General features: G+C 40.7%; 2 protein-coding genes across 3 annotated transcripts in view; both read left to right on the top strand.

Moving 5' to 3' along the window:
• Positions 1 to 26,924, top strand: part of LOC126236646 (phospholipid scramblase 1) — a 149,033-nt gene that overhangs the window by 52,173 nt on the left and 69,936 nt on the right. For both annotated transcript variants that reach the window (XM_049946106.1, XM_049946105.1), the window contains exon 4: positions 9,448 to 9,555. In XM_049946106.1, coding sequence (XP_049802063.1) covers positions 9,448 to 9,555 — 108 coding nt within the window. The remainder of the gene's footprint in view (positions 1 to 9,447; positions 9,556 to 26,924) is intronic.
• LOC126236647 (uncharacterized) lies at positions 393 to 9,298 on the top strand. The gene is made up of 2 exons (XM_049946107.1): positions 393 to 1,230; positions 9,198 to 9,298. The coding sequence occupies exons 1-2, from the start codon at positions 971 to 973 to the stop codon at positions 9,271 to 9,273; spliced, it is 336 nt and encodes a 111-aa protein (XP_049802064.1). The 5' UTR covers positions 393 to 970; the 3' UTR covers positions 9,274 to 9,298.

Here is a 26,924-nt window from a genome sequence, read left to right as displayed (position 1 = left end):
TTCGCACCAGCACTTAAAATCCATCATTTACTGATGCTGATTGTAGCACTACACTGTGTATATTTTTTATTAACACAATTTAAGAGAGAGAAAATTTAACATGTTATTTGTAAACTGTATTCCATAATTGACACATTAGTAACATTATCTCTACACTTTCTTGTGTATGAACTAAGTATTTAAACCATAACTTGTATGCTTTACATGTAATATGTGATACAATCCCATAATATAATTTCTCCCTTAAAAGTTGCATGGAGACTGGAGGTATACAGTTGAGCAGGATGTGTGTTCACTGCTGCACCTCTTTAAGTGGCTGTTCCTCCCATCAGTCTAATAATAGATGTCGCAATGGCCACTTACATTGCCAATTGCTCCATCACAGCTGTTGGTTCTCTGTAGTAGCAGTTACCACCATGTGCTTCTAGATATCTTTCCATGTTAGCTTTGTATTTATATTAAAGTCATACAAATTTTGTTGATACTCCTCTCTTTCTGTTACTGATGTATTTCTGAATACTCAGGAAATGTGTCTTTGTAAGCTTCACTGTTTACCCTTGTTGGGGGATATTTACTATTGTCCTGTAGTGATAAGGATGTACAAAGGTTGCAGATAAGAAGTAGACAAGCAGGAAATTAATGCCACACATAAGACTGTGAGGATGTGACACTGAGTATTATATGTTGTGATTAGTGAATGAAGTTGCATATTGGGTGTCCCTTGTGTCACAAGATAAGCATAAAAATTTTTTTATATAATAATTGCTTTAAATTTACTCTAATAGGATCAGTGACTCATAATTCATGATAATGTGTACCACACCAGATGCAATTAAAATTCTGCATAGATAGCCAGCTATTTGTCACCAAAAAGTTTAAGAATTCAGTATCTTTAATGTTGTATGGCACATGATCATTTGAAATTTCTCAATAATATCAAAATCTTTTTAATCATTAAGTTAATGTCAGAATGTTTACTGAGGAAAAGCATCCCTTTGAATCAGAGAAAAATTGCAGAGATTACAGAGTTGCTTGGAAAGCACGAAGTCTGAAACACGTTGCTAACAGTTTACAGAACAAGTGTAAACAGATAAATAACATTAAGAAATGTGTTCTTAGAAGAATTTGGAAATATTTATCTGAATTTTCAAGAAGTGTTCCAGATGATGTGTTGCTGGGAACAGCAACTGACGTAGCATATTTTAAATTCCTAACAGACGAAGAAAAAAGGTCAGCATTTATTTAAAAGATAATAAGGTTCAAAGAAGTAATACATAGAAATTGTGCTAATGATTTGGAATTAATGTTTATTTTGTTAGTATATGCATTTGTTAGGTATTTATTATGATATACTATAAGTATTGATGGTTTTATGTAAATTTACCTGATGAAAGAAGAGTTTTATCAGTTTTTGGGCATGCAACTGGGTCATCATTAATGCTCTATTATTACTACAGATAAACATCCAGCTGTTTTAAAAGAACATCAAGTTGCAAACTTCCCTTCCAGTTTTTCCATGTTACCCTATATATAAACAAGTTATTGTTTTCATCTAATGATAACCATGATAATCTTGACAACTATCCTTTAATCTGTATGTTGCTGTGTTATACGATAGTTTCTTCATTTCATTGTATTTCTGATTATTTCTTTTCTCTTTCAATTTTTTTTTCTATACTGTTCCATCTGTTATCAAATGGAGTCTTTTGAATGCCATACAGGCCTAATTTTTTCTAAGGTCACATTTCATCATAGAGGTGTTTCGTATAAATTATTTTCTTTGTTCTCTGTATGTGAAAATTGTGTGATTTTTGTCGTTTGTCTGCCCACTTAGCATCTTTAGGTAAGACCATTTCTCATATGCTGCTGCTGCTGCTGCTGCTGTGGTTGTTGTTGTTGTTGTTGTTGTTGTTGTTGTTATCGTTGTCATTGTCATCATTTTCAGTCCAAAGATTGGTTTCATGCAGCTCTCCACACTGCTCTATCCTGTGCACACCTCTTCAACTCTGAATACATACTGAAACCCGCATCCATTTGAACCTGCTTACTCTTCTTGTCTCTTGGTAACCCTCTGCAATTTTTACCCCTTCCCATTGCCCACACACTTCACCCCAGTACTAAATTGGTGGTGCCTTGATATTTCAGAATGTGTCGTATCAACCAATCCCTTTTAGTCAAGTTATGCCACAAATTTCTTTTTTCCCCAATTCTATTCAGTACCTCACCTTTAGTATCATGATCTACCCATCTAATATTCAGCATTATTCTGTGGCTTCCATTCTTTTATTGTCTGATTTGCGTATTGTCCATGTTTCACCTTAGTACAAAGCTACACTCCAAACAAGTGCCTTCAGAAAAGACTTCCTGATTAGTGCCAGTATACATTTCATGTCCTCCATATTTTGGGCATTGTCACTTATTTTACTGCCCAAATAACAAAACTCGTGTATTACTTTCAGTGTGTCATTTCCCAATCCAATTCCCGCATCACCTGATTTAATTTTACTACACTTCATTGTCCTTCTTTAGCTGTTGTTGACAGTCATCTTATATCCTTCTTTCAAGGCACTGTCCAGTCTATTCAGCTGCACTTCCATGTTCTTTACTGTCCCAGACAGTATTACAGTGTCTTTGGCAAATCTCAGTTTTTTTTATTTCTTCTCCCTGTTCTTTAATTTCTTCTCCACATTTTTCTTTGGCATCCTTTACTGCTTCCTCGGTGTGCAGATTGAACAACATTGTGGATGGGCTACAGCCCTGTCTCACTCCCTTCTCAACCACTGCTTCCATTTCATGCCCGTTGACTCTTAGAACTGCTGCTTGGTTTCTGTGCAAATCGTATGTAACCTTTTGCACCCTGTGTTTTACCCCTGATAACTTCAGAATTTCAGAGAGTGTATTCCACTCAACATTGTCAAAAGCTTTCTCTAAGTCTACAAAAGCTATAAACATAGGTTTGTCTTTCTTTAACCTATCTTCTAAGATAAGTCATAGGATCAGTATTGCCTCGCCTATTTCAGCATTACTCCGGGACCCAAATGATCTTCCCCAAGCTCATCTTCTGCCACATGCTATTGGTCATTGTTTTGGTCTTACCCGTTTTTCATATTGTTCTCTACATTTTCATATATAAATTTCTTACTGGCTAAAAAATTGCTTCTACCTTACATGCTGGGTGTTCCGCAGCTTGTAAGTATTTGTTAAAAGACATATTGCTGTATACCATGAGCTAAGTGTAAAAATATTGAATTGTCAGACTGTGACAATAGTGCCTAATACAATGGGCATACAAGATATACATTAGTGATGATTTGTCGTTTTCCATTGTTGCTGTACTTCGGGGTTGTCCAATTCTTACTTGAGTATGGTACTGCTTTAAGTCTTGAAAGTAGTTTCTACTTTCGTTTACTTAACTGTGTCACAGTTTTGCAATGTTGCGGTTTTATAAGAGTACACCTTTCCCATATTTGAAAGTTGAAGCAAATGTTTCCCACTGAGAATCAATATTTTCTCTAGTAACTGAGGAAGGCAACTTATTCTTTGAATAATGGTAAATAATATCCTGTAATGCTGCAGTGATATCCTACCTCTTGTTTCTGCACGCTTGTGTGTATTATCTAGTATCTCTTTCTTACCACATATTGCTCATGGTGTACAGCAAAATGTCTTGTAACAAATTCTTCTACCTGGTTTGATCATATGACAAATTCTATAACAATAATGGAAATTCCTTGATGGAGCAGTACTTAAAAAAAGGGAAAGGTAATCCTCACCTATAGTGGATTGATGAGTGGAGTACAGAATTACATAACTGAAAACAGCATTCACACTAGCTTTGGAGCACTAGCTCTTTTTCTAGCAGTATTACATACATCCACGCGAACATCCAAACACGCACTCCTGTGGCCACGGCATTAGTCTTGCTGTTATCATGGGAGTGTACGTTTGGGTGTCTATGTTGTTGTATGTGTGGATGTGTGTAATACTGCTAGAAACAGAGCTAGTGCTCAAAAGCTAGTGTGAATGCTGTTTTCTGTTATGTGTTTCTGTGCTCTGTGCATCGATCTGAGTTGTTGCCTTTCCTTTATTTTATGTGTGATAACTTCTGTCACTTCTGTGTGCGGTATGAGATGCTGTATTTTTTACAGATCTGTAGTTGAATTATATCAGGTAATGCTCCGGGAATTAGGTTGGGGAATGAGACACTGAAAGCTGTAGATGAGTTTTGTTACTAAAGTGGCAAAATAATTGATGGTGGAAGAAGGAGAGAGGCTATAAAATGCAGACTAGCAGTAGCCACAAAGTGCTTCTGAAAATGAGAAATTTGTCAATAATAAATATAAATTAAGTGTTACGAACTCTTTTTCTGAAGGTAATTGCCTGGAGTGTAGCCTTGTATGGAAGTGAAGCATGAACGATAAACAGTTGAGACAAGAAGAGAATGTTTTCGAGATGTGGTGCTACAGAAGAATGCTGAAGCATAGTTGGGTAGATTAGGTAACTAATAAAAGGGGGGGGGGGAGGGTTACTGAATCAAATTGAGTTGATAGGTTTTACCCTGAGTCATCAATAAATCATCAATTTGTTAATGGGAATTTTTGAGGGAACTTTGTAGAGGGAGTAGTAAAAAAAGTAAAGCAGTCCTCAACTTGAAGTTTGGTTTGAACACCACAATGCTTTACTAGGTGTGGTCCTATTGGAGGTAGTAAGCTGTTACTTTCCTCCAACTTTTGCCCTAGCAGATTCAAATGGATGTAGGTTGAAGTAGTTATGCATAGATGAGGAGACTTGCAAGGGTTAGACTATTGTGGAAAACTGCATCAGTCATCAGACTGAAGATCACAACAATACTAAATGCTGTATTATAATATAAGGTATTCAAAGAAGTGGTGGCTCTGGGAGGATTATCAGCTCTCCACCTCTCACATCCCGACTTGGACAACAGCAAGTGAGAACCCCTCTCCTTAGCCTGTGACTGTAAACACACACCTATATGAAAGTATCATTTGCACTCTGGCTACTGCCCAATAATGTAATAACAAAATAGCAGTTGTGAGATGTATATCATTGGCATTGCTTATGCTACAACATTGTCCTCATTTTCACAACTACCACTGCCAGAGCTTATTTTGTTCAGCAGTAGAGCTGTGGCTGCTACTTGTCGATAGTGTTGTTGGACTGAAAATGCTGAATGATATACACTGAAGAAAATGTTCTATTAGCTGAAAAGTGTCATAACTGGAAACTAGAGTGATACCACAACAGTGGGAGATACTTTCAAAAAAATCTAGTTGCTTGATTTCCTTATCAATTTGGTATTTATTTTTGGAGTCAGTCTGTAGTTGATAAGGTTCCTTGGCATAGAGTTTTTTCTAATCTTAAGCAGACTAATAGGCTCAAAAGTGAATGTCACCAACTTGACCTTGTATTGTAAGGAGAAAAAGCACTTTTGCAAGACATCAGTCCCAGCAATCAATCCAATGTGAAAATTGGCCATAATTCTGATAGTATGCAGTTATGACCTGAAAGTGCAGCCTTTAACCTTCACATGCACTGGTTGTTTGTCAATCACTCTGCCCCATTGCAGCAGCCTAATGCCCAAGTGGGAAGTACTTTACAACAGAGTGACAGTCAGAGCCCTCTTGCTTGTGGCATGTTGAAGGCAAGGAAGAGTATGGGGGAGATGGAAACATCTGTCCACTGTGTTTGGGAATCTTGCTCGAGAACATAGTATTCTACACAGAAAATAGTAAGTAATATGAGAGCACATAATATAACCACCTCATGCACATATACATTCAATATTATTTTAACAATATTCTCGAATCTTTATTCTGCAGTGATATATACACCTCACAGTCAAAATGAATAAACCAAGTCAACTGTAGTATTATTATGAAATAAAGTGAAGCTAAAGATTTTCAATGTGTCATTGGATCATGCCAATGTCATTGAAGAATTGTGTATCTCCTGCAAATGTACTGCACGGTAACAGTGTGAGCATTAAAATCTCAAAACAGCACTGTTGGTAATTAAATAGCACTATGTTGCTACTTTAATGACACACTCATTCGCTTCATTCATTTACATTGCATTTGTGAACTGCAACATAAAAATATTCACAATGAAAAAAGCATGTTATCAATTTCCAAACAGTATTTCACAGAACTATTACTCATTCCACCGTACAGTACTTCACACTCAGGCATTAAATAGCTGCAGTGGGGTGGAAGCAAGTGACAACCTGTGTGTGCACACATACTTCAGAACTGTGTGTTCAGAAGGTCATTACTGTGTAATATCATAGTTACGGCGCAAATTTTCATGCAGGAGCAATTGCTGGGGCTGATATTTTGAAAGTCTCTTTTTTCCTTCTTGAAATATGACATCAATTTGGTGATGTTTTCTTCTCAATATACCTCTGCTCCACTTACTTTCAGTAGACTTACCAGTACTGACCATATCATTCTTTTTGTATAGTCATGGTTACTTCACTTTGGAACATCTGAAACTTGTATTGTATTGTATGTTAACCGGGGACCTAGAAATGACGGAGAGGCTCTGTCCCAGCCGCAGCCGCAGTGGTCCACAACCCCACAATGACTACCGCAGTCCACTTCACCCCTCTGCCACCCCACACCGAACCCAGGGTTATTGTGTGGTTTGGCCCCCCTGTGGATGCCCCCCCCCCTCCCCCCAAGGGAACGTCTCACACTAGACGAGTGTAACCCCTATGTTTGCGTGGTAGAGTAATGGTTGGGTATGTGTACGTGGAGAACTCGTTTGCGCAGAAATTGTTGACGTAGTGTAACGGAGACAGAATAAGGGGAACCAGCCTGAATTTGCAGAGGCAGATGGAAAACTGCCTAAAAACCATCCACAGACTGGCCGGTTCACCGGACCTCGACACAAGTCCGCCGGGCGGACTCGTGCCGGGGACCAGGCGCTCCTTCCCGCCCGGAAAGCCATGCATTAGACCGCACGGCCAACTGGGCAGGCTATCCTCATGTAACTATCTCTTTCTCTGATTAAACTCCTTTTTCATAGTCTACCTTAGAAAATGTGATTTTCAGCACTATGTCTCCATATTTCTGTGAGTGTCTTTCAGTGACATATTAGGAATTACTTGAATTCTGAATTACAGTTGGAAAACAGCTGCTTTCTTACTAATATTTTCTGAAAGTTGTCAAAACACCTGTTATATGTGATCGTGTAATCCATCTATGCTCCAAAGCTTTCCAGATTCATTAGCTGATCACTTGCTATTACTTCTTCTCAGTTTGTACACAAACACTTTTCCTTACTATGTACTGTTCTTAAAGCACCTACTTAAAGTTCGTAAAACACTGTTCTTAAAATAAACATTTCACCTTCTTTACACCATATAGCACAAGTTGGTTATAATTAACCTTTCACTACTAGAGCCAGTATTGACGAAAAACTGTTTACTGTACCAGTGCCCAACTTTATAAGAATAATGATGATACTGTGGGCTGCAAGATTTGCATTGTTAGTAGTGTTAGTGTCATGACTTGCCATTAAGCACTGGTACTGGTACATTGATGTAGGGTAGAAACGCAAGCATCAGTTTGCATTACAGTTGCAGATAGTGAATGTGGGTCTAGACAAGGTGAATAGGGCTTTACTTGTAAAACTGTTTTTTTTCCAAAACAGCAATATTACTGATGCTCTTCATGAGTACTGATGCATTAAAGGAATTAACTGACAACCTGGGAATTGCTTCTGAGAGAGGTCATCGGTCAATTGCGCCACAAATTGTTGAGCAAGTTACTGTTGCCCTGGCTGAAAATGCTAGACGCAAAGTACCATCATGAGGCAGTGCACGAGCTGTGTCATGATAACTGAATATTCCACTGTGCACAATTCGGAAAGTGCTGCAAACAGTTGTGAAACAGTATCTCTAGTGCAACTCGAGGCTGTCATGGATACAGATGGTTGCCACACTGAGCAGCATTTGTAACATGGTACATGCACGTGGGACAGTTAACAAAGGTTACTGTTTCATGTGGGATTTAAAATCGGTTTATTCCAATGGTTTATTTGTTACTTCTTTTCTGCCTGTCTGTTCAAATGCTCCCACAAAGTTTCATGGTCCTATGATCTAATGTCACAGAGTCCCACTCAAGTAGTGAAACTTCAATTATAACCATCCTGTACTCTTGTGTAGCTGTTTTTGTTTCACATCACTGTTTGTTCAGTGTTGTAGTGTTGTGTGTCCTCTGAAGGCTATTAAAAAGTACATCTGTATTTAACATGTTTCTTGTAGTAGCCATTTTTGCAGCAGCTATATATAAATTGCAGTTGTTTACAAAGAAAATGCCTTTTTTTTGCAAGCTGCACATCGAAATTTTTATTTTTATTTATGCATCCAGACATGTTTTGCCTTTTTTACAAGGCATCTTCAGTGGGTGTCCTGAAATATTACAAGATTTGTCCATTTTTGCACATAGGTTATGGCTTCACATCCAGGCTATAGATTTAAAAACAGTTCTGTAATGTTTTTTTTTTATGAAATGGAAAGGTACTTACAGGTAACTTCTAATTCCTTACCTGTAAGTACCTTTCCATTTCATAAAAAAAAGTTAAGGAACTGTTTTTAAATCTATAACCTAGATGTGAAACCATAATCTATGTGTAAAAATGGACAAATCATGTAATATTTCAGGAAGAATCCTTGTAAAAAAGGCAAAACACATCTGGGAGCATAAATAAAAATAAAAATTTTGATGTGCAGCATGCAGAAAAGGCATTTTCTTTGTAAACAACTACAATTCACATATGTATTTATATCGCTTTTGTGCCATGTGAACATTTCACATCTATTGTTATTCAATTTATAAAGTTGAAACATTTACAATGTAGACATTTTTGAAAAGTGGGTTTAAAATTTATGATCTCATACCATCAGTTGATCAAATTTAAATGCAAATCTGGACATATATAAATCATATCTTAATGTAGTTCAGCCAAACTAGAAAAATGTCATTCGCACCTGGTCACATAAAGAAGAAATGCACCTGTAATGCACAAACTCACTTGAGGGACGTGTCAGAAAGTTGAGCTTTCACTGACATGAAACAGAAAATATTATTAACATTATTTTTATAAACTAAATATTACGGTATAAAAGTTGTACTGTATGTTAGCTGTTATTTAATAAAAGTCTGTTTTTTCAGGTTAGTAGCTGCTGTGAAACAAAAGCAACTTGAAGACTCAGCAAACCTGCTGTTTGATGCTTTTGCAACAATGTAAAATACCAAAACTTTAGTTTCCTAGGTATTCATTTGCCCTTTTTTTATAATTTGTTTTCTGTCGTTGCTTGGAAAATGAAGACATCTGTGTGAAACCTTTTTTCCATATTCCATGTTTCAAATGAAGTTCACTTTATGTATAAAAGCTTAACATTTTCTGTTCTATTCCTTTCAGGCGACTGGATGAATATGCCACAAGGCAATCCCAATGTACCGCCAGGCCTCGAGTACCTTACACTCATTGACCAGTTGCTTGTGCATCAAAAAGTTGAACTACTGGAAGGTAAGCTGCAATATTTACAGATGAATGAGTCGTTGAATTTGTGCTAGCAGTTCTGAGATATTCATACCATTTCATTTTTTTATCATTTTGCCATAGGTTAATAAGATGAGGTGAACTTTGTCACCAGTGAAAAGCTGTTACGCACTGAAATGGCAGTCAGTTGATGTGGTTGAGAATTATTGGGAAACTATGGAGATTAACTGGTGCTTGGAAATTAAAAACTGATTATTGATTTATTACATGACTATTGTAGACAGGCTATAGTGGGAGGAGAAAATACAGTAATTAAACATTTCTCAGTTACAATAACTGTCTTTGTGTAGCAAGAAACATTTTCAGAAACTGATTGTTATGTGAACAATGAAACAGACAGTTTATTATTGGTCAGATGCTATTGGGTTTTGCATCTCTTTTTTTCAGTGTTCGAACATGAGAGACAAGATACATTGCATGTTTCTGTGTATTTTGAACTAATTGCTTGAAATTTTAATTATGTGAGGAATCTGTACAAGTAAACATTAATCACATCACCTGATTAGTGTTCCATTTCCTGTTCCTTCACACTTGAATCAAGGAAGAAAGTGAGTGAGTATCCTTATTAATGCAGCACTGAGATATCTCAAGTGAACATCGTTGATAAAATACTATACACCATTTTTAAAATAAAACATTTGTGTAAAACCTCAAATTACACTCCCCCACAATATTTCATAAATACGATGAAGAAGACACAACACCAACAACTTATTTTATCATCTGTGACACTGCAAATGGTAATTCTTTGGTAGGAATGTCTGCTGGTTGATGTGTGGTCACTCTAAATCTTCCTTTCATTAAACTAGTTAATGAATGTAATGGTACCTTGTCTCTGTGTGTTTTGAACATTCATAAAATTCTGGCCCATTGATAAACTTGATAATTATTTGGTTATCTATTTGTGAAATAGGAACTCATGGTTCATCAACAGCTGCAGTTTCTTTCAGAAGTTGCTCTAACCACACGAGTGATTTGGAAGTTTACTTTCAGCCGCATATTCTGCTGTCTTTGAAGAAAGAGCAACACAAAGCTGTAATTTAACTTTTCAGACAAAGGGATTGCCATCAAACTTGAGTACAATGCTACTATTTGATTGTCTTGTGCATTTATCCCCACTATGATCAACATCACTATAAGCTTCAATACTACACTCATCATTCTTCTCAAACTTAGTGCTATTTGTCATTGTTTAATTAAGATATCTGAGTATTTTTTGAGCAGTGTGAACTACACCTATGTTGTTGAGTCTTAAAGTGTGGATACAACATTAACAGCAAATGATAAATTTGGTTTTGCGCCCTGTGTTAAATACAACAAACTTACAAATATTTCTTGACAGGGTTCACTATTGTTAAAAAGGTGACTCTCCTAGTAACCAACGTGGTTCGTTTGGTAAAGATAATGGTCTTACATCCATCATGCAATATTTGTTTAAAATTCTCTTCACATATGCAGACTGATTTATTTGGATACAATTGTCAAATTGCGTGATTTGCAAGCCTAGGAAGTAATGAACATTTTCTACTGTGATCTGAAAACATTTATCACAATGTTCAATAAATTTAGTTGTTGCATCCCTGGAACTGATAGCCAATCCATCAGTAATGTAAAATAGCATTACCAGGTTTTCAAAATAGAACATAAATGATTCTGGATGGCTCTGTCATAAATGACATTCACTGAGAGATTTAAAAAGTGATTCGTATCAGTATTTTGAGGCATGCTTTAAACTGTGCAGATTCTTCAGCAATTTAGTGCAACACCTGTACCATCATCATAGCTGTCTGGTTGATAGTATGTAAATTTCCCAAAAATACCATTGAGAAATGACATTCTTAAATCAAATTGCATTATACACCATTCATGTTGAATTCCAGCACTCGACAGGGCTCTCATCATCTTATATATTGCTATGGGGCTAAATGTGTCAACAAAATCTGTTCCAAATCATTGAACATATCCTTTTGGAACCAGTCAAGTCTTATATTGAACCACTGCATTATTTGTGTTATAACGTCAAGTTTAACAAATATATTTCAGAACGACACTACACATATGTCACAGAGTAAGTTGACAAGCACGACATGTGTACACGTTAGCATTCGAATAAGCACTGAGTCCCAGTCTAGCGGCCGCTGCTCGGCTGGCCGCTTAGGTGGCGCAGCTGCTCCATGGCTGGCAGACAGCACCGCACGTAGAGGACGTGCGTAATTGCACGGCGGCGCTTTGAATGATCGGCGAGTCACAACACTTTTCCCCCCTTTGAAATTGTTGCACTGGTCTTGATGGAGGTGTCCTGAAGATGGCTAACATCCATAGGCGTGGTTTGACTCGCCGTAAAGTCTCGAGGAGGAGGCTTCCTGTACGGACGGGTCCCCGATGATAAAGGGTCGAGATGATAGGAGACGTAGGGGTCGAATCTGCTGGGGCCCCATGCACCAATCTGCCCATTGCGGCAAGTCCAGTTGATATGACAGGAGACATGGGCGATGTGTCGGCGTCCGTTGGAGGAGGAGGAGGCGAGTAGATTTGCTCTGACAGAGGATGGTCATCCGGTTCCTGCATGGGCACGTCTCCTGGTGGCGTCTGTTGTGGTGCTGGCATCGCAATGACGGTGAGAGGGCTGCGTTGTGAGTATTGAGAGATGCCAAGATCCCGAGCGTAAGGTAGAGCCGAAGATGGTGTAGCGGCATTTGGAACAGGCGTTGCTGGCACACGAGGCTGAAGCTGGTCCGAATGATGCACTGCAACACCCGTGTCCGTCTGGATTTCATACAGTCGTCTGCCACGGTGTTGTAAGATACGGCCCGGGCTCCATTTGGGCCGCCTGCCATATCCCCGTACCCAGACGAGGTCGTCGGTGGTGAACCAGCCAAGTGAAGGCACCCGTGGCCGTGAGGTGGAAGGCCGCAGAAGATGAAGTAGCGTGCGGGGCTGTCGGCCATGTAAGAGCTCAGCCGGGCTGTGGTCGCCCATGGAGGTGAAACGGTAAGACCCCAGAAACTGGAGAAGCGCATCATCAGCAGCAGAAGAAGTCAGAAGTTTCCGCATCTGAGCCTTAAATGTGCGGACCAGTCGTTCAGCCTCACCGTTGGATTGTGGATGGAATGGTGGGGCCGTGACATGCATAACGCCGTGACGAGCACAAAAATCCACAAATTCGGAAGAGGCAAATTGCAGACCATTATCAGTGACAAGAGTAGAGGGGAGGCCTTCCAAAGAAAAAATGCGGGCGAGAGCACTGGTGGTTGCCGCGGTGGTAGGCGACGTGCAACGAACAATGAAAGGAAAGTTAGAGTAGGCTTCAATTACGAGGAGCCAATAAATACCTAAAAAGGGTCCCGCAAAGTCAGCATGAAAGCGCTCCCAGGGCTTCTCAGGCGAAGGCCACGGTGACAAAGATGACTTCGGGGCAGCGGCCTGTGACGCACAAGGGCCGCAGGCAGCGACCATGTGTGCTATTTCAGAGTCGATGCCAGGCCAGTACACATGACGGCGCGCCAGAGATTTTGTGCGAGACACACCCAGTGCCCTTGGTGAAGGAGGCGCAAGACCGAAGCACGCAAAGACGCAGGTACCACAACACGCGGTGAAGCATTGTCAGTGGAGAGGAGGATAACACCATCCCTAGCCGTGAGGCGGTAGCGCAAAGCGTAGTAGTTCCGCAACGGATCAGAAGTCTTAGCGGACGCGCGATCTGGCCAACCCTTCTGAATACAGCGTAAAACCCAGGAGAGGGTAGGGTCAGAACTCGTAGCAGCCGCCAGCCTGTCCCCAGTGATGGGGAACCCGTCCACAACCCGCTGCTCGGCAACATCCAGGTGGAAACACAAAAGTTCGTCCCTATCGAATGCCTGATCAGGACCCATGGGAAGACGAGACAGAGCATCAGCATTTGCATGTTGAGCCGTTGGCCGGAAATGAATCTCATAATTGAAACGAGACAAGTAAAGAGCCCAACGCTGGAGGCGGTGTGCAGCCTTGTAGGGAAGTGACGTTGATGGATGAAACAAGGAAACAAGTGGTTTGTGATCCGTAACAAGATGAAATTTTGAGCCATAGAGAAAAACACCAAACTTATGAAGAGCATAAATAATGGCCAAAGCTTCTTTTTCAATTTGAGAGTACTTTTGTTGGGCATCCGTGACCGTTTTGGAGGCATAAGCAATGGGTTGTTCCGAACCGTCAGAAAAACGGTGCGCAAGGACTGCACCAACCCCGTATTGAGAGGCGTCTGTGGCAAGAACAAGATGTTGGCCAGGTCGATAAGTAGCCAGGCACGGGGCCTGTTTCAGCATAGTCTTCAATTTCTGGAAAGCCGCATCGCATGACGCGGACCAGTGAAAAGGCACGTTTTTATGCAACAGGCGATGCAACGGCTGAGCCACCGAAGCCGCAGACGGTAAAAACTTGTGATAGTATGCTATTTTGCCCAAGAAGGCCTGCAGTTCCTTAACAGATGTAGGGCATCGATCGCAGCGACAGTTTGCTGAAGCGGACGAATACCATCCCGAGAGAGTTGAAACCCCAAGTACGTGATAGATGCCTGAAGAAATTGCGATTTCTGAAGATTACACTTAAGACTGGCAGTCTGAAAGACATGAAAAAGTGTGTGGAGATTTTGAAGATGTTCTTCAGTGGTGGAGCCAGTGACAACAATGTCGTCCATGTAATTGATACACCCAGGGACAGGGAGCAATAATTGTTCCAAGAATCGCTGAAAGAGAGCAGGGGCGCTAGCAACCCCGAATGGCAAGCATTGGTAGTGATAGAGGCCGAAAGGCATGTTAAGGACCAGAAACTGCCGCGAAGCAGTGTCGAGAGGAAGTTGATGATAAGCTTCTGACAGGTCAGTTTTAGAAAAATACTGGCCTCCTGCAAGTTTAGTGAACAGTTCTTCAGGACGGGGCCTAGGGTAAGTGTCGATGAGGCATTGAGCATTTACAGTGGCTTTGAAATCGCCACAGAGACGAATATCACCATTGGGCTTAGCAACGACAACGACAGGAGGGGACCACTCACTGGAAGTGACAGGAAGCAAGACCCCTGAAGTAGTGAGACGATCCAACTCCCGTTTTACCCGATCACGAAGGGCCACAGGAATGGGCCGAGCCCGAAAAAACTTAGGCCGAGCAGTGGGTTTGAGCGTGATATGAGCTTCAAAGTCGTTTGCACGGCCTAACCCAGGAGAAAAAAGGGACGAAAATGTCGTCGACAAGGAATCCAGTTGAGCATAAGGAATAGCATCAGAGACAATATTGACGGAGTCATCTATGGAGAACCCAAAAATGCGAAAGGCATTGAAACCAGAAAGATTTTCTGCGTTGCTCTGGTCGACCACAAATATGGGAACAGTGCGAACGACGGATTTGTGAGATACCTCAGCATGAAACTGTCCGAAGAGAGAAATCTTCTGTTTATTGTACGTCCGTAATTGCCGAGTGACAGGTGACAGGAGTGGAGAACCCAACTGAAGATACGTCTGAGAATTAATTATAGTGGCAGCAGAACCGGTATCCACTTGCATGCGGACATCTCGACCAAGGATTTGGACAGTGAGGAATAACTTCCCTGAAAGGGAAGAAGTGCAATTGACAGACAACACAGAATCATAATCAGCGTCATGTTCATGAACATCATGTATGCGGTCGGATTTGCAAACGGAGGACACATGACCTTTCTTTTTGAAATTCTGACACACAGCCCAACGTTGGGGACAATCCGAGGCGTGAATGTTTCGTAAAACACCGCAGACATGAAGGAAGTTGCCGGGGGTTTTGCTGCAGTTTCTTAGCGGATTGTTTACGGCTAGGCCGAGGCTGCGCGTGGGAGCACACTGCGGCCACATCGGCGGGCGGGGACGCGCCACACGCGTCGTCAACAGCGCACAGAGGTTGTATTTCCCTGACATCACCCCACGCCTCTATTTGCGCCCCAGCGGCGCGAGAAATTTCAAAAGACTGCACAATGGAGAGAACTTCGTCTAGAGTCGGATTTGCCAACTGAAGGGCACGTTGCCGAACTTCTTTGTCAGGCGCCGACCGGATAATAGCATCCCGTACCATGGAATCGGCATAGGATTCTTTGTGAACATCAGTAACAAATTGACACTTTTGACTGAGGCCGGGAAGTTCAGCAGCCCAAGCGCGATAGGATTGATGCTGTTTTTGACAACGATAAAAGGCAACACGAGTGGCTACCACATGTGTTTGCTTTTGAAAATAGACAGACAGAAGTGAGCACATTTCAGCAAAGGACAAAGATGCAGGATCCTTCAAAGGAGCCAATTGCGACAACAACCGATACATTTGAGGTGAAATCCAGGAAAGGAACAGAGACTTACATGGTTGTTCGTCCGTGACATGAAATGCCAAGAAGTGCTGTCGAAGACGTTTTTCATAATCAGACCAGTCTTCCGCCGTCTTGTCGTAAGGATGAAAAAGAGGTACAGCCAAGTTCAAGGAGATTTTGCAATAGTTGCTCGACAGTAGCCATGGAACCCTGTGGGTCAACGGTGAAATGGAAAAATCCACTACCTCGTCGCCAATTGTTATAACATCAAGTTTAACAAATATATTTCAGAACAACACAACATATATAAGTCACAGAGTAAGTTGACAAGCAAGACATGTGTACACATTAGCATTCGAATAAGCACTGAGTCCCAGTCTAGCGGCCACTGCTCGGCTGGCCGCTTAGGTGGTGCAGCTGCTGCATGGCTGGCAGACAGCGCCGCACGTAGAGGACGTGCGTAATTGCGCGGCGGCGCTTTGAATGATCGGCGAGTCACAACAATTTGCATACAGTTTTCTGACAGAAACCCATCAGTCTTCAATCACATTATTTGTTTTAGTTTGTAAACTAGTTCCTATGTTTTGCTTTTTTCAGCGAAATTATGTCTTCCTCCAGTGTCGTCTTCCATAAAGTGCAGTAATTGAATGTTTCCATCCATCTTCTCAATTTTTGAAGTATCTTTGTGGCTTCAATTTCTTGAACTTCCCATTGATGTTACACAAGTTGACAGAATAGTACAATCTTTTCCTTTGTGCGTGCTAGAGCATTCGCAGGCTGCTGTTTTTCTTACATCCAAAACCAAACCTGTGTCACATTGTTTTGATACGTGACCTGCTTTGCCACATGAAAAGCATTTTCTACCTTCCATTTTCTTAAATGATACATTTTATACATACATGCTTCAGATGCAGTTTGATCGTGCCATTGTTGGTGTTTGTTAACCTACATTTTTGACATAATTCCTTAGCAGCACAATCATATTCACAATCTGTTATTCACAACTCATAAAATAAACACATTTTTGAAACTTACTGAATGTTTTATCTTCAGCAGATAAACCATCCCATGTAAAATCAACGTAATAGGACTCTCTGAGCAAAGTTTGCAAAAATCGTGCATGATATCAGTGTAAAGAAAAAACTGGTGTTAGTGAGAAAATTAGATATTTCCTTGCCTTTCCATTAGCCATCATCCATACAGTAAGATCGGTTTCTTAATTTTTCAGCACTTTCTTCTGCTTTAATCAGTTAAAGTATTTTGTCACATTCAGTTATTGTCTCAATATTATTAGAAATAAAGTTGCTACTCACCATATAGGGCATATGCTGAGTCACAAATAGGCACAACAAAAAGACTCTCACAATTAAAGCTTTTGGCCATTAACACCTTCTTCAACAATAGACACACACACACACACACACACACACACACACACACACACACAACTCTCACACACAACTGCAGTCTCAGGCAATTTAAACCACACTGAGCAGCAGCACCACCCAAGCACAATGGGTATGGCGACTGGGTGGGGTAAAGAGGAGGCTGGGGCGTGGAGAGGGAGGGTATAGTATGGTGGGGTGACAGACAGTGAAGTACTGTAGGTTAGATGGAGGGCAGGGGAGAGGTGGGGAGTGGGGGTCGGGGGAGTGGAAAAGGAGAGAAATAAAAAGACTGGGTGTGGTGGTGGAATGACAGCTGTGTAGTGCTGGAATGGGAACAGGGAATGGGCTGGGTGGATGAGGACAGTGACTAAAGAAGGTTGAGGCCAGCGGGAACGTAGGCTGTATTGCAGGGAAAGTTCCCACGTGCGCAATTCAGAAAAGCTGGTGTTGGTGGGAAGGATCCATATGGCACAGTTTGCGAAGCAGTCATTGAAATGAAAGATATCATGTTTGGCAGCATGTTCAGTAACAGGACGGTACACTTGTTTCTTGACCACAGGGTCGGTGGCCATTCATGTGGACAGACAGCTTGTTGGTTGTTGTGCCTACATAGAACACAGCATAGTGGTTGCAGCTTAGCTTGTAGACCACATAAATGGTTTCACAGGTAGCCCTGCCTTTGATGGGATAAGTGACGTTAGTGACTGGACTGGAACTGGTGATGGCGGGAAGATGTATGGGACAGGTCTTGTATCTAGGTCTATTACAGGGGCATGAACCATGAGGTAAGGGATTGAGAGCAGGGGTTGTGTAAGGATGGACGAGTATATTGTGTAGGTTCGGTGCAAGAAGAGACGTAATCAAAACGTTGGCAGAGAATGTAATTCTGTTGCTCCAGTCCTGGGTGGTAGTGAATTACAAGGGGAATCCTCCTCTGTGGCCGGATGGTGGTGCTTTGGGAGTTAGTGGGAAACTGGACAGGTTGGGAGGATAATTATGATCAGTGAAGGCTTCAGCGAGACTCTCGGTATATTTCGAGAGGAACTGCTCGTCACTGCAGAAGCCACAACCACCGGTGGCTAGGCCATATGGAAGGTAGTTCTTGGTATGGAACGAGTGGCAGCTGTTGAAAGTGGAGGAATCACTGGTGGTTAGTAGGTCTGATATGGACGGAGGTCTTGATGTAGCCATCTTTGAGGTGGAGCTCAACATGTAGGAAGGTGGCTTGTTGAGTTGAGTAGGACCAAGTGAAGGAAATGGGGGAGAAGTTGTTGAGGTTCTGGAGGAATTTATTTATTTATTTATTTATTTATTTATTTATCTTTTGTTCCAGTGATCCATATTGTGACACTATCACAGGATATGGAACGTGTCAATTTTACAAGCTTTTGGCCAGAATTTATGGTAATACATAAAACAAAACAAAATCAGGAATGTGCATAGGGTGTCCTCAGATTCAATCCAGATAGCAAAGATGTCATCAATGAATCTGAACCAGGTGAGGGGTTTAGGATTCTGGGTTTTTAGGAAGGATTCCTCTAGACGGCCCATGAATAGGTTGGCTTAGGATGGTGCCATGCAGGTGCCCATAGCCGTACCGCAGATTTGTTTGTAGGTAATGCCTTTGAAGGAGAAGTAATTGTGGGTGAGGATGTAGCTGGTCATGGCGACTAGGAAGGATTTTGTTGGTTTGGAATCCACAGGGCGTCTGGAAAGGCAGTGTTCGATAGCAGTAAGGCCATGGGCATTAGGAATGTTAGTGTACAGGGAGGTGGCATCAATAGTGATGAGCAGGGCACAGTTTGGTAAAGGGACAGGAAATTTGGAGAGTCGGTGGAGGATATGGTTGGTATCTTTTATATAGGAGGGTATGTTCTGGGTAATAGGTTGAAGGTGTTGGTCTACAAGAGCAGAAATTCTCTCAGTGGGGGCACAGTAACCGGCCACAAGGGGGCGTCCTGGGTGCTTAGGTTTATGGACTTGGAAGCATGTAGAAGGTAGGAGTGCAGGGAGTGGTAGGGGTGAGTAGAGAAATGGACTCTGGGGAGAGGATCTAAAATCCTTAAGCCTATCCCACTCTAATGCTTTTAGGCTTGGATGTTTTAATGTGTCGCAGAGTGGCTGGCTTTTCCTTTTATTCTCGTGGTCTGCCAGCCACGGTCATCTCCTCTCTTGTTTTTATCCCTTCTACCTGTTTCTTGCTTCTCTCTGTGGCATTCTTTTCCTGTTTTGGCCATTGTAATGTTGATTGTCCTTCTGTCGTTCTTCTTGTTCTTCCTTTTTCCTGTTATTGTGTTGTATGTCTCTTTTCTTTTCTTCGTTCCCTTGTGTAATCATTTTACTTGGAACAAGGGACCAATGACCTCGCAGTTTGCTCCCTCCCCTCCCCCTCCCCCTCCCCCCCTCCCCCCCTCCCCCCCAATCTTTTAAACCAACCAACCAACATCACGTATCCCATCAAAGGCAGGGCTACCTGTGAAACCAGCTGTGTGGTGTACAAGCTAAGCTGCAACCACTGTGTTGCATTCTATGTAGACATGACAACCAACAAGCTGTCTGTCCGCATGAACAAGTGGACCACATTGTTGCTGAACATGCTGCCAAACATGATGTCCTTCATTTCAATGACTGCTTCACAGACTGTGCCATATGGATCCTTCCTACAAACACCAGCTTTCCTGAATTGTGCAGGTGGGAACTTTCCTTGTAATACATCCCACGTTTCTGTAACCCTCCTGGCCTCAGTCTTCGTTAGTTGCTGACCTCATGCATCCAGCCTGTTCCCTCTATTTCTCTCCTTTTCCGCTACCCCCCCCCCCCCCCCACTTCTCCCCTGCCCTCCGTCTAACCTGCAGCACTTCACTATCCACCAACCCCATCATACTATCCCTCCCCCTCCCTGCCCCAGCCTCTTTTTTTACCCCCACCCAGTTGCCACTCCCATTATGCACTGGTGGTGCTGCTGCTCACAGTGTGGTTTCAGTTGCCTGAGACTGCAATTGTGTTTGTGAGTTGTGTTTGCGTGCGTGTGTGTATTGTTGACGAAGGCCTTAATGGCCAAAAGTTTTAGTTGTCTTTTTGTTGTGCCTATCTGCAACAGCATCTCTGCTATATGGTGAGTAGGAACTTTCCTTCTCATAATATTGTTACATTCCATCCTGGATTTTCTATTGTTTGATTTTTGCCTGTTAGTTATTGTCTACATTACAATTTGGCAGGTCCCCCCCCTCCAAAAATAAAGTTTTTTTTGTCAGATTTTCAATTTGTTGGCTTTCCTTTGTCATCATCTCATCTTTTGCACTTCAGTAACATTAAGTATCCATCAAAATTGTACAAATCTGTTGCATTTTATGCCTGCAAATTTTATCAACCACACTCTGCTGCCATGTTGGTAAAACACTATAGGCTGCTTTTAAAATAAAACATTAATCTTAAATTTCAAAAGTACAGCAATAATGAAAAGCCCATAAAACATCCAAAGCATGCCAAGTACAGCAAACTAGGAGTTTCTACAATGTCTAGTCACTGCTTCAAAAGAATATTAATGTACGTAATAACATTGAAACCACAATTACTTTCACAATCTCAAACTTTGTGACCACCACAGAAATTTCTTTAATTACTTCTAGCCTCTGCTCACAACATTGATGTGTAAGTAGGGTCCTGAATCTGAAAATACTGAATACTGCTGAAATCAGCAACACTTCACAATTGCTATATATGTATAGGAATTGGAAATACGACCTGATCTCCTTCTCCGATCTCACTCTGTGCACCTCCTCCTCCCTCCCCCTTCACCTCCTCCTGCCTCTCTGTACACCACCTCATCCACACTCTCTATGTCCATTTACTGTAACCCCCCCCCCCCTCCAATCCTCTCTTTTCATTGCCTCTCACCACTGACATTGAGCCTTGTTTATTCTTATTGCCAACAAAACAGTGATAGAGAAATGAAATTGCCTGAAATGAACGGGTGAATTGGTTGGGACCATTGGTGTATGATGTATGAGAGACCTCTCCTGCTGCTAGATTTGTGAGTATAGTAGCTTCAATGACAGTATTCTGCATAGCTTTAATCTATGAACAGGTAGGATTACAAAGTTTCAGACAATTCAGATTCTGTAGTAGCTAAATGTAAGCAGAAAAGCCATAAATACAACTTTCCTATTTTCCGTCAAAACCGACTGCAAGCAGGAAAACAAAGTAACATACTGTTTTGTGTAGAATTTTTGTTTAAAATTACATATAAGAAGAAAATATGTATATTGGAGAAACAATTTCTTGAAAGGTTTAAATGTGCTGCTACCCTAGTTAAAACTGACAGCGAGAAGGTAAACGAAACCACTCATCTTCACAGCACAGCATTTTGTTTCTCACAGATGGTTAACCAAAATTGTTGATTAAAAATATGTATAACCTATGTCTATCTGAACATTTATGAGGCAAAATAATTTAATTTGATAGATAAAAAATCTACTCAGCAAGCAGTGGTAGGACACACACATAAAAGAGGGTTGTAAGTAGGCGAAGCCAGTGGCTCCTTCTACAGACAGAAGGGTTGAAGGGGAAGCAAGAGGGGTAAAGGAAAAGGACTGGAGAGGTCTAGGAAAAGGGGTAGATTTTTGGAAAGTCACCCAGAACTGCAGGTCAGGGTAGACTTACTGCACAGGATGAGAAGGAAAGACTGATTGTTGGAGACTGTCTCCAACAGTCAGTCTTTCCTTCTCATCCCATATGATAAGCCTCCCCTGACCTGCAGTTCTGGGTGACTTTCCTGAAACCTACCCCTTTTCCTAGACCTCTCTTGTCCTTTTCCTTCACCCTCTTCCTCTCCCTTCAACTCTTCTGCCTGAAGAAGGAGCCACTGGCTCTGAAAGCGTGCCTAATTACAACCCTCTTTTATGTGGGTGATTTGCCACTGCTTGATGAGTAGATTTTTTTTATCTATCTAATTAAGTTATTTGATCAAAAACTGATTTTTTTGTTGAGCATTTATTGGAGTATCTTGTAAAAAAATTGAAGGAAATTGGTCAAGAACTTTCTGAGATTTTTGTAACAACATTAAACAACAGCTTCACTTTATGTAATAGTGTAGATAACATTCATTGTGAAAAGTCACATCTACCAATGAAACTTAAATTATTGGTTAAGCTTAATTGAAAATTTTAAAGCATATTTGGAATGTATTTTCATAAGACGGGCACAAATTAGTCACCAGCTCCCCTGTTATTTCAAGGGTTAAAACAGACTCTATAATCGATGATTTCATGTGTAATACTGAACTCGAGAAATTTTTCCATGTGAATATGTGATGTTTTCTGCATCAAGCTCAGTATGCTATTGTCAGTGTGTATCACATATACTTTTTCAAATGCACTTATGCACTTTTGTGACATGCAAAGTGTAGCAGTACAAGGGTGCAACTTCAATCGTAAGACACGTGAAGGTTTCAGATCGACTATATAATGGTAAGACAGAGATTTTGAAACTAGATTTTAAATTGTAAGGCATTTCCATTGGCAGATAGTGGACTCTGACCACAATTTATTGATTATGAAATGTACCGTATTTACTCGAATCTAAGCTGCACTTTTTTCCGATTTTTGAAATCCAAAAAACCGCCTGCGGCTTAGAATCGAGTGCAACGTAAGAGGAAGTTCTGAAAAATGTTAGTATGTGCCGCCACAACTAACTTCTGCCGTCGAATATATGTAGCACTACACAGGCATGCTTTGCAGTCACAAAGATAAATGCTGGCGCCAAACCTCTACGCCAGTAAATAATTTTTTTTAAAAAAAGGTGGAAAATGAGCTTTTTTCTCCGCCCCGAGTTTCGACCACTGCATTTTCATACATTATCCAACAAAGTAAATACAAATTCCGTATTGTTCATCTTCGAATGTAGCAGTCTTTCAATGTACTACGAAAATCCGACTGGTAAGACTGTTAGGGATGTTTGTCAATATGGCCAACTCTACTTTCTGAATTTTTTCCTACCTGTGAGAAGATATGGTTGCTAATAGTAACTTTTATGGAATGTGATTCACATGCAGTATTCTCTTCATCATAAGAATAATACAAATATAAACATTTTGCCATGTATTGTTTCGTGTTTGCTGCTATCTCATTTAAATCCTGTCTGCCTAATAAACTACGACACTAGATGAGACAACAGCAAATGCAGAAGAATGTACATATCATGTCATGTTCATATTCGTATTACTCTTATGCCTTATAGTGATACAGTCAGAAATAAAGCACGGCAATTGACTAGATTTTTAAATCTAAGATTACTCTAATTTCTGTGCAGAATGTTATGTACTAAAGAGGCGTGTGCAAAGATTTTCTAACGGAGAAAAATTTTCGCTAAACTCTCGTTCAGAACATCATCTACCATACGCAGTCTATTATCTTGTTCTTGTTGATCCTCTCTTTAAAAAAAAAAAAAAAAAAAAAAAGGTGGGGGGGGGGGGGGGGCTGTAGCACGCACAAAAGTAAGCCATGCCGCGAGCGGCAACAGGCCGTAAACAGTCATTATCAGAATGCGGCAAACAATGAATGACACAGTACAATGCGTTTTCAGCTTAGAGTGACGTAAACACCTATAACAAAGAGAACGGCAGTTAACAGATCAAAGAAAAATAAGCAATCAATTCAATCCAGATGAAGCACGTGAAAAAGGAAGGGTACCGGTACCCGTATAAATATGGACGGAGCGCCTGACGCATAGCAATGGCTACCTGGTAAAGCGTAACTGCTAAACTTAACGACTCGAACCACACTACTGTAGCTGTATCGTCATTCATTCGACCTAAATTGTGTCTCATATTACAATGAACCAACTTTGTTTCTGCCCTTGAATTTCGAGTCTCAAATTTCAGGTGCTGCTTAGATTCGGGAAATATTTTTTTCCTTGATTTCGAGTCTCATTTTTCAGGTGCAGCTTAGATTCGAGTGCGGTTTACATTCGAGTAAATACGGTAGATTAAAACTTGTGGCAATTTTAACATGTATGGAAATATGGGTGTGTGATTTGCATTTATTTATTTAGCATTTGGCAATACAAACTGAACTTCAACTTTAGTGTTTAAAGTTATGTGAGTGTATTTTTGTGGTGAGATGTATGCAAATATTTCATCTCCTTTATTTAATCTCATGACTCAATGCTAATAGTTTTCAGTGCATAGTCTATTGAAGGGCGCTACTGTAATGACTACAGCTTTGATGTTGAGACTAGAACACATCGTGCATAGTAAATAAAAGATTTGAACAGTCATCTGAGGTGGTTTACAGATGATGCTGTTGTTTATCATGTAGGAAAGTCATCATCAGATCAAAAATAATGACAAAATGACTTAGAAAAGATATGTGTGTAGTGCAAAAATTGGCTGTTGACACTAAGTAATAAAAAGTATGAGGTCATCCACGTGAGTGTTAAAAGAAATCCATTACACTTCAGTTACATGATAAATCAATCAAATCTAAAGCCCATAAATTCAGCTAAATACTTAGGATTTACAATTACAAAAGGCTTAAATTGGAATTCACACGTAGAAAATGAAGTGGGGAAGGTGAACAAAAGACTGCATTTTATCAACAGAACACTTAGAAGATGCAACAGATATACTGAAGAGACTGCCCACACTACAATTGTCCATCCTCTTTTGGAGTACTGCTGTGTGGTGTGGGATCCTTCCAGATAGGATTAACAGAGTACGTTGAGAAAGTTGAAAGAAGGGCAGCACATTCTGTATTATCGAGAAATAGGGGAGAGAGTGTCACGGAAATGATACAGGATTAAAACAAATACATTTCTTGCTGCTGCAGGATCTCCTTACAAAATTTCAATTGCCAACTTTCTCCTCTGAAAGTGAAAAATTTCATTGATGCCAATCTACATAGGGAGAAACAATCATCATAAATAATGGAAATCGGAGCTGGCACGGAAAGATACAGGTGTTCTTTTCTTCCACGCACTCTTCAAGAGTGGAATAATAGAGAATTAGCGTGAAGATGGTTCGATGAATCATCTGCCAGGGACTTAAGTATGATTTGCAGAGTAGCCATGTAGATGTAGATGAAAAACTCAGATTGGACAAATCCTTTATAGTCCACAACTAATGGTCTCACGGTCGCGTTCTCACTTCACGAGCACGGGGTCCCAGGTTCAATTCCCAGTGGGGTCAGGGATATTCACATGCCTCAAGATGACTGGGTGTTTGTGTTGTCCTCATCATTTCATCATCATTCATGAAAGTGGCAGATTGGACTGAGCAAAGGTTGAAATTTGTACATGGGACTTCAGGACAAGATAGAAAAGAGCTTTTTACATCAAAGTCAATGTAATTATGCAACCTTTTTCACTGTAAAACTCTCAAGGGTATTCTTGAAGTTTGCTTTTACACGAGACAAGCATTCTCCATTAAGAGTAATCTGTTGGGTTCTGATCATAGAGCGTGTCCAATATTTCATAAGTGCATATTTTATTCATTAGATGGCATTGTGTAACTATAAAAAGTTCACCCACAGAAAATGCATTGAAAATGTGTTCCAAGTGCCATCAAAAAACCATTTTAGTGTCCTAGAGAGACAGACACAAGTGCAGAAGAAATGTGTGCAAACAAGTCATGGGTGTGGTCTATCAAAAATTTTATGTGCTTGTAGTTATATGAACTTAACAAAATGCAAATGGGGGGGGGGGGGGGGCGTTGCCAACGATGTTTATAGGAATGATTTGTCATTTGTCTAGTGCTGTACAAAATCTGAAGGTAGTACTGGACTCTAATAAGAACAAAAATATGATCATCATTGAAATACCACATAGATATGACCTTATAAAAGACTCATGTGTAAATAGAGAAATTATTAAGGTCAACAGACAGTTTGAGGAGATCTGCAAAATGTATCAAAACACTCAGTTTCTATCTGTTGACGACTTACAGAGAGACAGTTTCACAAAGCATTGAATGCACATAAATGAAAGGGTAAGCGACTTCTCAGCTATAAAACTCTGGAAATGTTGACCGAAGCTAGCAAAAGAATAAATCATTTGTCTAAAATAGGAGGACCAATTGTAGGGTGCCAACCACAAACAATAGCACAGCAGCAATCACCAACTGCAGCAGCTACTGCTACTTCAGCAGAACCAACACCAGTGGCAGCTAAATCAGCATCAACAAAAACAAAACTATTATCAGAAGCAGCAGCAGCAATAACCAAAAAAGCAATGTCATCATCATCCCAGTCAACAGCAGCAGAGCCACAGTCACAAGTGGCAGCAGCATCCCCATAATCATTATTGTCAGAAAAACAGGCAACAAGAGAAGAATCAACACCAGTAATGGAAAATGCTACATCAACACCATCAGAAGTAATGGAAACCACTCATCCCCTTAACAAGACAAGAATTTCACCTCCATGCCATCTTAAGGATCAGTCAACACTGGAAAACTCATCAAGTGGTCATATACTGAGGAAGAGAAAAGCAACTGTTCCATCCCATCTTAATGATTTTCTGCTGAAGGGCTACAGGAAAACCACAGTAAGATAAATACAAGTGTAATGTTCTTACATATTAATGTGCAGTCTCTTAAGAACAAGGGAAACTTAAACTGCACTATGATTTTGATAAATGAACACTGGCTTAGCAATCAGG

The sequence above is a fragment of the Schistocerca nitens genome, chromosome 2 (genome assembly GCF_023898315.1).
Source record: "Schistocerca nitens isolate TAMUIC-IGC-003100 chromosome 2, iqSchNite1.1, whole genome shotgun sequence".
Classification (NCBI taxonomy): domain Eukaryota; kingdom Metazoa; phylum Arthropoda; class Insecta; order Orthoptera; family Acrididae; genus Schistocerca; species Schistocerca nitens.
This window is presented reverse-complemented; position numbering and strand designations above follow the sequence as displayed.